Raw genomic sequence first — 12,350 nt, 5'->3', positions numbered from 1 at the left:
CAACTGGGGGAGGGAAATGCAGTGACATGGTGTGCCCTCCCCCCGAGTCTTTTTCAAGTTGTGTTCCAGAATCTCAGTTTGCAGTACTATTACTTTTCTTGTCCTATCTGATCCCTCGGCTTAATGATGGAAGTAACTGTCGTTGCTAGCAGTTAAATATCAAGACCCTGGGTAAACAGAAGGCAAAGGCCACATTGCAGTTATTGGCAATGTTATCTAGTACCAGTCTTAATGATCCCTCTAGCCCTTCTACACAGAAAAAGAAACACTGCACTCATTTCACCACAGAATAGTATTTCATTCTTGACAGTGTTTGTGGTCTACCTGATAATGCTTCTAATTTTCTGCGTCTTCTGTGTCTTGGTATATGGGTGGTAGTTGCTATGTTTTTCAGCTGTTTAAAGAATTTGGTATAAAAATATATCCCTCTACATTCCATGTCTGAGAAGTGTATCTTTTTAAAAACATCTTATATAGTAGCACAAATGGCATAAGTTACTAACCGCATCACTAATTCCATTGACTACACTGCTCATGTTCATGCTTTTCTCTATTCTGTACTTTTTAGCACTAATGCAAAGTCCTAGGGTAGAAGGGATCAGTTTCAAAGGCAGTTTCCAGCTATGAATAAAGGTACTATCTAAGTAGGTACTGACATAACCCTAATCACCACTAGATCTGAACACTGCACATTCTGTAATGGATTTTATCCTCCTAGCACCACTGTGAGGTTGGAAAGTATTATTCCCATTTTACAGCTAGGGAACTAAAGCACGGAGTAGATTAAGTGACTTGCCAAGGTCACACAGTGTAGGGAGTCTGTTGCTGACATGACAGTTGAGCTCAGGGCTACTTGCCTCCCAATTCTGTGTCCATTAAGCCAGGCTCCAGGACCATATTTCCCACCTTCCTGTGATACGAACATTATTTTGTTATAAACTGTAATGCACACCTGTGATGCTGTATTAACAATAATAATGGCATCAGTTAAGTTGGAAAACCTCTTATTTTTCCTGAAGCAGTCCAATTTTCAACAGTAACTCAGACATGTAGCTACACTAAATGAGTTGTATAGACCAGACCAAACCCAGAAGGTTGGACAGAATGAGCTACCTAGTAATTTAACAGTCACATTTTTAGGGAGGGAAAATATATTAATTAATTTTCTTCGTTATTCTAAAGAGGGTTTTTTTCCAATTTGCAGTTGCTTCATCACGATTGCAGAGGTTAGACAGCTCTACAGTTCGCACATACTCATGTTGACAAGGCTAGCAAAGAAGCCAGCACTGAATTGCTGTGAGTATTCACAAAAAGCCATCATGGAGGCTGTATAAATGTACACTATACCCCATATTCACTGACATTACTGGAATGAAAGCCAAGATGGGGTCCATTGCCCCCAGCACGTCTAATTTATCCAAAAAAACCAAAAAATCCTAAGTAAGTGGGGCTCAGTCTGGGGGATGCTAGCGTGTTATTCCACCTCCCATCTCAAACAGCAACTTCTCCCTCTCTTTCATGGACATCCCTTCTAATAAACTGGTCATGCCCGCCAAGAGATAAGGATGCTGTTTAAGATGGATAGCTTGTGATGATACTGACCAAGAAAATGTGTTGAGACATCTAGGTGAATTGCTAGTGAGAGCTCAGGAGGAATCTGTGGTCATGGTACATATTAGGGAGAGGCAGGGTCTTGGAGCCTACATTCAACTAATTAGGAGAAAGGCACAGAGTCAGGTCTCTATGATAGCTTTCTCTAAAATGCTTCTGGTGCCCGAAGAAGAGAAAGTTTGACAGGAACTTCAGGGTCTCACTGTATGGATGAGATGATGGTGTAAAAAGGAGGAATTTTCATGCATATGAGATACTGGGGAACTTCACTTTAGAGAGGAGCCTAATAAGAGAGAACAGTTACACTACATTTACTTTAGAAAAAATTAGAGCTGTAAACCCGCTTTAGGACATCTTTTGGCTGGTGGTTGGCATGAGTTAGAACAAAACATCTCCTGTGGATAAGGTCTTCCAACATTATCAGTTATGAACGTTCTTACACATTCTGCAAAGCACCTGATATTCGTCAGTGGCAAAGACAGGATACTGGACTAGATATACACAGAGGTCAGGTCGTATGTAGTAGTTCTTATTACTTAAATATCTCATCGTTTGTAATCTACACACTGTACTAGTTGTACAAATAGACTTCTGAACAAAATACAGCTGTGTGAAAATATATTGTTTGTTATCAAATCATCAGTCGTGCAAAAATAAGAATATGATGAGCACTTCCATTAATATGCCACCATTTCATGCTAATTTTACTTAAATAACAGTTTTCCTTTCCATTTTAAGTTTCAGCAGATAATCATAGGCATTTATAAAGCACCTGTCAACATAGTATTCAGCTGGCTCTATCTTTCTATATACATGTACACAGAGAGAAAGAATAAAAATACACAATAGTGTATTAAACCATGAGTTTGGATTACAGCATTACTCACAAATGAGATGCGTAGGTTTTCTCCCAATGAGTTCAAAAGAAATTTTACACCACACAACCATTGTTCTATATATGCCATGTGTGTTATTGAAACATTAAGAATTGTTTTGTAGCCTTTCACCTGTAAAGCCAGGTGATGTAAGTATCTAACTATTTTTGAGGATCTGGGCTTAACCCTCATTGATTTCAGTGGGAGTTAGGCAAGTTCTAGGCAAGCTGAAAATCTCCCCTTTCCTTTTCTAGCCATGCAGAGTAGTAAAATAAAATTCATATCATTTGTATGTAGTAAAAAACTGTTATAGGTTCAGCAGCGAATCTGACCATCCTGCACCTCAGGCTGGTAAATATTTGTATGGATGATGAGGAGGAAGCATTTCTGTCAAGTTGATTTTTTTTTTAATGCCAATTGAAGGGCTTAGAATGTTGTAAGCCCTGGGAAATAATGAGCAGTCCACTACCAAAGGAAGGGGCAGATTCTCCATCTCTTAATGTGTTCAGATCAAGACTTTCTGAGGAATATGCTTTAGCCAAACACCTCTTGACACTTAATACAGGGGTAACTGGATGAAACTTAATGGTCAGAGACATAGAAGAGATCAACCTACATGTTCTAATGTTCCCTTCTGGACTCAAACTCTGAATCACTTAGGAAAAATTCAGATCTGGTTTCAAACCTTGTGCTCTAATAGCCTCAGTGCATGATCCTGTAAGGATGACAATACAGCCCATCTCTACCAGAGAACAATGGCTGAGTCATTTAGGGCCCAGTGCTACCTCATGACAAAACTCTCATTCAGTTCAAAGGGAGCAGGCATTAAGCATGTGTTGCTTTAAGCTTGAAAGGCATAATACTGAGATCAAAAATCATAATTTAAAAACTGTTACAATGGTGTGCAACTAAAATTACCCAAATATTGTAAGCCTCCCCTGGATGTAATTTATGGTGACATGCCCCAGAGAGTTTCAAAGTACCATGAATACATGAAGGGCAGGGACTGCAAATGCGTTAACTTCCAATTATCCGATCAGTCTGTTACTGCTGGAGCTCTGTTATTGCCCAAGAACCCAAAAGCTAAAAATAGATAAGCAGGAGCAAAAGATCACTGGAGCTGCACCGTGTTGTATTTTAAACAAAATACATTTATAGAATATTATAAAAATAAGTTTAATATACTCTGTAGGAGTATTGCTGCTACCTTGAGAATGAGTGATGTCTAATGGGTCAATGCCTTTGGCCAGTCATTTGCAATTACATGTTTATTACAAGTCATCTTTCCAGTGAGAAGGATCAATAATTTCTTCCTTTAATTTCCAGTTGCCCATCCCTAACATTTGAATGACTAAAATGTTACTAATGTAATACTGGTTTTATTAATTTCCAGCCCACTTTTTATAGAGGGAATATGCTACAGTAATTATTCAGATGGTCTCATTCACTGTTATTATATGCAACTGCAAAAATTTCAAGGAGGCTAGAAAATGATCTTAATAAAAATGTATACAAAAGCAAATGTGATAACTGTAGCTACAGACAAGCTATATAAAACAAAGGTGAGGATTCTGTTGCATTGTACTGTTAGTGGTATATTTCTCTTGTAAGGTTAATTAGTCTACATAAAAGGGACGACATCCACAGTTGTACTGACCCAGCAGAGTACCCAAATCCAAGCTAATCATATCTGAGGTGATATACAGTTGGTTCAGAGAGGGTAGAAATTAGAATTCTAGCAACATGTGAGGCAATGGGAACACTATACTAGGGCAAACCAAGCTTCCTAAGGAATGAAGAGTTTCCTCAAGGGAAGGGGATAAGTGCCATTTGGACAAAAGGAAAAACTTCAGCAACTTCAGATGAAGAAGATACCTGGAAACTAGATTCTCACAGGCTCTGATGTGCCAAAGAATAAATTTGACTAGGTCAGGATCGGGAAGAAAGCTCAGTAGGGCTTGTAACCTGGCTCAGAAGACAAAACACTTTTATTAGTCAGGTGGTGAGGACCATTCACAGCTAAGGCTTGCAACACTTGCTTAGTTACCGGTGGGTACTGGATTTTTCTGAGAGAGATAATAAAGGGACTTGGTTACAGATAACACCCAAGTAGAGATGTACCCTTTCCCATGATTAGCAATGAAATCTACCAGGATCTTCGTAAAAAACTGAGGGAGCAGGAGACTCCTGAAAAGATGGGTGTGAACAGGCAACAACTGTCTCATAGCTCAAAGCACTGGTATCCTAAGTGGCTAGGGACACAAGGTAGATGTACTCCAGCTCCACTGAACAAAGGAAATCACAGTGAAGCATTGACCTAGGATGACTACTCATATGCAACTTGGGCAGCTCACTATTGATTAGACAAGAGTCCAAGATAGGGACGAATGACAACCTCCCTCCCAATGCTTAGTCACATGAAGAACTAGTAGGAGTAAACTAAACATACACACTTGTCTTGTCTCACTGAGACAGGAAATGGCTGACTTGCATGCTAGAGGGTCTCAGACCATGCAAGACCATCCAACCCTCAAGCAAATGGTACCTGAGAGCCCCATGAAATGGGAGGTGAAGTGATGGGTTTTCTGGTTCTCTCCCCCATGGAGCAAGTTCCAAAGCTTGAAACAGGGAATTGTCTCTCTCCCTCTTCTTTTTCTTTCTTCTCAACTAATCTGCAATTCTGGATTTTTGGAATATTTTTTCTCTTTGGTCCCAAAGAGAAGGAACTTGAATTAGGAGAAGGAGCACTGATGTGCAGACTTTAAGCTTCGAGGCAAAAGAACTAGGTTCTGCAGTGGATGGACCAAGACTTCATACATAACTAACAGCTTTTGCTTCCTGGTTCAAGTACGTGCAGCCCTAAGCTGTCCGTCCTTGACTATCTGCAGGATGGAGGACATAAAATTTAGTGTGTGTAGAGTAAAGTTTTTAAGTGTACACAACTTTTTTATACTGGAAGGCCTCATATGGCCTTCAAATATATAATATGCTAAATCTATAAGTTGTTATAGTTTGAAAAATAATTTCTACGTTAGTAAATGATTAATGTGAAGATTTACAGCTAAATTCCATTCTCGCCTATACATTCACAGAAAGAGATGTAAGATTTACAATAAATGAAAATTTAATCTTTCTCTCAAACTCAAGTTTTGGCAAAACAAGATAGTATGAAGTGTTGTTTATATGTCCAGTGGGCTCACTGTAAATCAAGTCTGGGCAAAAAGGATATAATCAAGAATCTTGCTAATTAATGGGTTTTTTTTTTATTTTTGTCTTTAGATATCATCTCTTTCTTCTACTTTACCTGAAGTGCACTACCACTATTTTAGGGGAAAGGAGCAGTAAAGGTCTCTTCAAGAACAGGGTAATTAAGGAAGAGAACACAAAGTTTTATCAAGCTAAAAAAATGTGATGTTCTTTTCATGTATTAAGTTATTGGTTAGTTTAATACAAGAGTAATAAAACACCTAAATCGTTTACAAAACAAAAAAAAACCCAAGCATCTGTCATCATAAATTTGGCAGTAGTGCACAACCAACGGTTTTATCCACTGGAGCCACTCATTTTTTACATTGTTCATCTGTTTTATTGTAATATACTAGCCATCTATGTATTTACTGTGTATTTCTTGTGTATGTAAAGGAATATAAATGATTTTTTAAAAATAAAATCTATAGTACATGGGGTCCCAGTGCAAACACTTGACAATACAGTGTCAACAATAATGTTTGTATCTTTCCATTCCACCATTTTTATAGTTTTTTGATTGTAACAGTCAAATTAATATGTTTAGCAGTTAGAAGCTACAACCTGTTCCTGCTTAAAAATCTGTCAATATTTAAAGCTGAACACCTGCCTCTGAAGATGTATGAAAGGATGATTTAAACTGGAACTGGAGCCAAAATGGACCTATAAAGTCAAGCAGAAAGGTCAGATACCTGTAATACCTGTAGAAATGCACTGTGATGGCTCGCCTCTTAAAAACAAAAACAACAAAACTGTTTACAAGAGTCAAAAGCAATTACCGAAAAAATATATATTTAAAAAAAACAAACATTCTCTTGTGTTACCTGTGGACCAAGAAGAACCTTGCTTTACCAAGAGCCACCTTTTTGTTCCAGCCAGCGTGGGATGTAAAAATCTGAACGTTGCAAAGAAGCTGATGTTCAAGTTTTCTATTAAAAAGAAAATTTAAAAAATGCCAAACCCCACCATTTCTTCATTGTAACAGGGCATTAGACAAATTCCTGTCTAACGTTATGCTTTTAGCCAAGATGGCCTTGCTGAGACTTCTTGCAAGTCAGTTTTATCAGAGGAAATAACTGAAAGACAGAATGATAATATATAGTGTATAAAAGTTTAGAAGAGCAATTATTACCTACTGTGGCTTTATTTGGTGGTGGTAGTGTTGTTTATTCTTTGTTTATATGGGAAGTTCCAAAGTAAAACCTATTTAATAATGTCGTTGACCTATTTGCAAATTTTCTGCTGCTTGATACTATCTCAAGATCTGTCTTTTAGTTATTTCTTTTAGCATTTTGATCTGCAATGTTTGCACGTACCTAAACATTTGTTTTATTGTCTATTTTCATTTGACAGATTTCAGTCAATCAAATGGCGACAGATTTTTCTCACTCATTGTCAATAAAAATATTCAGTGCTATTTGTGTTTAATATCTATAAGGTTGGGTATATGATAGCATGGAAAAGCAGTTCGGATGACTGGAACATCTCAAAGTGTAAGAATTTTTTCCCCGGCAGAGATTATCATCAACATGAGCTTAATGTTAAGTCTGCCACTAGAGGGAGCACTAAACTTGCTTATATGTAGGATATGGTGAATTTGATCAAACTGTCAAGACAGTAAAGCTATAGTATAAAGACGTTACTTCAAATTCCTCAGCCTTAACTAGCTTTCATGTTAATGTTTCCCCCCTTTTGATTGTTTTAGTGAAAAAACAAGTAAATACAGTGCAAACTCCAACATTTTCAGTACTTCTTGTCTCTTTTGAGCAAACCCCTCATTATGTTCCAGTCCAGTATTTATTGGGTTTTATTGCAGTTTTCACAGGGTCTCAGCCCAAACCAGGAGCAGCGCACAGGAGAAATCCCTGTGAATTGAGCAACAAGTTACATGCCTCTAGAAGACTAACCCCTAAATCTCTTACTCTGGAAGATCGGGGGGGGAGGCGACTCATAAAAGCTTAAAGCTGGATGTGAACAGTTCTGACCCAGAGCCTCTCTCTAATTATTTCCCCTTGCTGCTGAGTTAGATTGCCATTCTCAAGAAAAACATTAAAAACTTGCAACTGTGGTAGCTGTTCAAATCCATTCTCAGCTATCCAAGTGTCCAGGGTTTTAGGGTGTTCTTTGGCTGGTATAGTTCACAAAGATGTGTCTGCCTTATGTATGATTTAGGTTGGCTAAGATAAATGTTCCAGAATCTAAGATGGCCACAGTTGTCACAATATCATTTTACACTCCTTTAGCACACAGACAAAACACTATAGGGGGTTCAAACACTAGACTCGAACAAAACTTTGAAAGCTGGTATTCCAAAAAAAAAAAAAAAAAAGTGAAAATCACTGCTCTTCTAGTTTCAGGGTACTTAAACTCTTGATAATCAGCCAGTAGCCACGCTGTGCAAGGAGGAGGATGTTACCCCCTATACAAAGGGCCCTCACATGGTTGTGCATAGACCATCAAACAGTAGTATAAATAAAATACAGTCTGAAACCATAACATCATGGCCAAACAATTATTTTTGCCTTTTGTATCACCACTAAAATTCCAGAAACACTTTTATAAACAATTTAATTCCTTAATGCACTAGTGAAAATTATCAATTTTGCATCTCTGAGCGCCTATTTATCTCTAATGCACCATCAAGAGTAGTGGTGCAAGTATAATGCATCTCAACCTTGGCAGAAAAAGGAACAGCAGCCAACTAAAAGGAATTTCATTTAAAGGGTCCATTCCATTCTCAGATTACCCTTTCTTGGAACCAGCCAAGAAATAACCACCAAAAAAAAAAAAAAAAAGGTCAAACCAAAACAGTATTGAGGTTTGATTTATTGCTTGTTTCCATTATTTGTGCACTTATACTCCCACGCACATTCCATTGATGCTGGTGACAGGCTGCAGACATGGGTGTTACTTTAGATCTTGGATGACTCAGACTGGCCAGGTTCCAACTTCCCAGAGATTGAACCACTAGGCAACGAGAACCCTCGATGTCCCTTTGGAGCTACTGCTTCCGGTCCAGTCCTGAGTGTCTGCTGTCATGGGTTACATCTCTCTCTGGCTGCTACTACTGCAGGTTTATATACAGTTCCAGTTACACCTTGATTAGCCTTACACAGTAATATTTTGGTTCAAGCCTTGTGATTGGTTTCTTACACTCATACTATCTTACTCATTCCTTACGTATTGATAAGCATGAATACAGTTGGTAACATAGCTTTAAGCTAGCCTCTCACATCTGCGAGGACTTCCACTGCCATTCTATTTACGAAAGAAAAAAATTAACCCAAAAGACTATAATTTACTTTTAAATGTTCATCAATTACACAGGAAAGCAACTAGCATACAACTCTACAGTCCAAACTAATGACTCATAAAGTAGTTCTTAAAGTACAAACAAAACTAGCCTGCTATACTGAATTTTTCATATTCACAAAAATATTTGGCATCTGATTTGGTATCATTTTCCCCACCGATCTAAACAACATGCAAGGCAGTGGTGAAGAAGGCTCTAGGTTTATATTAACAGCTGCCATATTTGTTGTACAGTGCTCTGCTGTTAGTGTCAATAATTTAGATTTTCTGCAATTTTATACCTCACAGCTTGACACTACTGTTCAGAAGGGGCAACTTTTGGAGCTTTTCATTCACTCCATATTAGGCAGTACACTTTAGGTTAACATTAGTTAGCTAATGAAGCCAAGGTAGACAGACAGCACTGCAGCATTCATAGGGACATTTCTGTCTTCCCTCCAAAGCTACAAAGACATGCATAGAGATCATCTTAGATACCTACAAAGCAACAGCAAATGCAGTAGAAAGAGAAAACTGCAAAATGTCATTTTTATAGCCAAACTTAACAAGCTGATCCTGCAAACACCTAGGTGAGTAATTTACTGAAGTCAACAGTACTACCACATGAGCAAACTTACTCACATCGCTGTCTCATGAGTGAAAATTTAAAACCTGAAGGCCTATCCCCTGTGTAAGTCCCCCACCTCACCCTTTATTTTGAGGTCTTAGGTAGTGGCTAGGCCATGCCTAGGTGGTGGATTTCACCTGAATCGAACAGGACAGCAGGATTGTTAATTTATTCATCCTGGTTGGTAAAGCATAAAACTAATATGGACTCAATTATTATGTGACTCTACTCATTCTATCTGATAAGTGTAGTGGTTTCTTCCAACATATTTCATCCCAGTCTTACTATTTCATTGCTTTGGTCCAAGGTCTTCACTGCAAGGCAAAAACTTTCTGGAATATTTTACAGTTCCCAGTTATGGCTCCAGTCCTGCAAATTGTTCTGCAAAGGCAGAGCTCCTCACTCACCCTGCACAGTTTGCAGGTGCTGGGCCCAAGAGAACATTCAAATGGGAGTCACCTTTATATATATGGCAGCCTCTCAGCCATTATGATCAGCCTGCTGTTTTATCTGGTTCTAGTATTGTGTGACTTAGCCTCCTACCTTTATTCCTTAGTTGATGGCTACTTCCTGGATGTCTTCTTTTTTTGAGGAGATACTGCCCGTAGCAAAAAATAAGATGTAGTCTTATAAATCCCTATAAAAACAACGAGGAGCCCGGTGGCACCTTAAAGACAAACAGATTTATTTGGGCATAAGATTTCGTGGGTAAAAAAAACCACTTATTCAGATGCATAGAGTGAAAATTACAGAGTGGGCATTATATAATGACCTCACAAGTGGAGAACTTGATCAAATTGGCCCTGTCAACACTGGTTCTCCACTTGTGAGGTCATTATATAATGCCCACACCTGTAATTATCACTCCATGCATCTGAAGAAGTGGATTTTTTACCCATGAAAGCTTATGCCCAAATAAATCTGTTAGTCTTTAAGGTGCCACTGGACTCCTTGTTGTGTTTGTGGATACAGACTAACACGGCTACCCCCTAGTACATAAATCCCTATAGATACTCTTTAAAACAAAATATATCCCTCAGCTATGGACCAAACTGGAGATCCCTAAACTATCTTCACTAAGGGACTCTCCCTTAGTGAAGCTATGCTAAGTGATTCTCTCATTCATTATATCAACTTTTGAATTCACGTATCGCTTAGTGTCATTTTGTATTTCACTACGCATTAAAAACTACCACTTGAAATGTAGAACACACTCAAATGTACAGGCTCTCCTTTGACTGGGTTAGCATAAATGCATAAGGGTGCTCAAACAACTCGCCGTGATATTCAGCACCTTATGAGACTGACTGCACCACAACTAAGATGGGGCTGAATTTGTCTGGGGCTTACCCAAGAAGGACAGCTCTGCTTTATTGGGGGAGGGGGAAGAGAAGGGGGTCAGAAACTTCTGTAAAAAAGGTGCTCCGTGGCTCATTTGTCATCAATTAGCCAACAGTTATCATGTTACTGGGTAGCTGCCAGTGTTTCTGTGTCTCACTGCAAGCCTGAAGCATGTGGTTAGCTCAGCAGCAGTATACACACACAGAATCTGGTTATCCCTTTCTTTTTCTTAAGAGTGGCACAAACTGTAAAAGGCCAGAAAGTTCCAAATGTCGATGATCAAGTCAACCTTCTGTATCTTATTTCTTTTTAAAATGATATGAATTAAGGCTATAGTGATGGTCATCCATAATCAGATGTTCACAGATTTTAAAGCTGGAAGGGACTATTATGATTATCTACAATCACCTCCTGCATAACACAGCCCATAGAGCCTCACCCAGTAATTTCTGCATCAAGCCCTTAACTTCTGTAGGAGTTGGAGATATATTTTAGAAAGATATCTGGTCCTAATTCAGTCTTTGTCTTTCCTTCCTATCTATTTGTGACATAACTTTAAAGTAAAGATACACATGAAAAGCATTAGGCAAATTAGCATGCTCCACCACCAAGTCAATGGCCAAAAAGCCATAAGTCCACAATCAATAAAGATAAAAACTTTGGCTAAAAAGCCATCTTAATTGAGTGGCAAAGTGAAGGCAGCAATTAGGAATAAAAAAATCAACATACAACAAATGGAAAAAGAGGAGGAATAGTAATTGATAATGTGTGAAGTGTAGAAAATGGATAAGGGAAGCTAAAAACATTGGGAACTCCATGGCTGCTAGGGCTAAGGACAATAAGAAGGCATTTTTAAAGTACATTAGTAATAAAAGAAATCCTAGCAATGGTTTAGGCCCATTACTAGGTGAAGATGGTAAAATTGTTAATACTGCTGCAGAAAAGGCAGAAGTGTTAAATAAATAGCTGCGTTTTATATTTGCATTGAAGCAAGATTATGCACTTGTCCAGTCCGTTAGTCCAGAGGATGTTAAGCAACATCTACTAGTGATTAACATTTTCAATTCAGTAGGCCTGGATAACTTTCAAGAAACTTCCAGAAGAGTGGAGGAATGTGCCAATATTCAAAAAGGACAAGTAAGATGAACTGGGTAAATATAGGCCAATTAGCCAGAACCCAGTGCTGGGCGAACTAAACGAAAAGCTGACACAGGAGTCAACAGATAAAGAATTGAAGGATAGGAATGTAATTAATGCTAGGCAAAATGGTTTTATGAAATTAGGTCTTGTCAAACAAACCTGATTTCCTTTGAAAAAGTTTACAAGTTTGGTTGACAAAAGTAACAGCAAACTACATA

General features: G+C 38.3%; 1 protein-coding gene across 9 annotated transcripts in view; it reads left to right on the top strand.

Annotated features, from left to right (window-relative positions):
• Positions 1-8,000, top strand: part of PPFIA2 (PTPRF interacting protein alpha 2) — a 655,361-nt gene extending 647,361 nt beyond the window's left edge. For 5 of the 9 annotated variants that reach the window (XM_050934451.1, XM_050934442.1, XM_050934473.1 and 2 more), the window contains 2 exons: positions 1,205-1,296; positions 5,766-7,999. In XM_050934451.1, the coding sequence (XP_050790408.1) occupies positions 1,205-1,263 (59 nt within the window). In that variant the 3' untranslated portion in view covers positions 1,264-1,296; positions 5,766-7,999. Of the gene's footprint in view, positions 1-1,204; positions 1,297-5,765 lie in introns of all 9 variants that reach the window. The other 4 variants (XM_050934433.1, XM_050934413.1, XM_050934482.1 and 1 more) reach the window with 2 other exon arrangements.
• Positions 8,001-12,350: the final 4,350 nt, after the last annotated feature.

This window comes from Gopherus flavomarginatus, chromosome 1 (genome assembly GCF_025201925.1).
Source record: "Gopherus flavomarginatus isolate rGopFla2 chromosome 1, rGopFla2.mat.asm, whole genome shotgun sequence".
Lineage (NCBI taxonomy): Eukaryota > Metazoa > Chordata > Testudines > Testudinidae > Gopherus > Gopherus flavomarginatus.
Note: the sequence above shows the minus strand (reverse complement) of the source record. Positions and strands in the feature narration are given on the sequence as shown.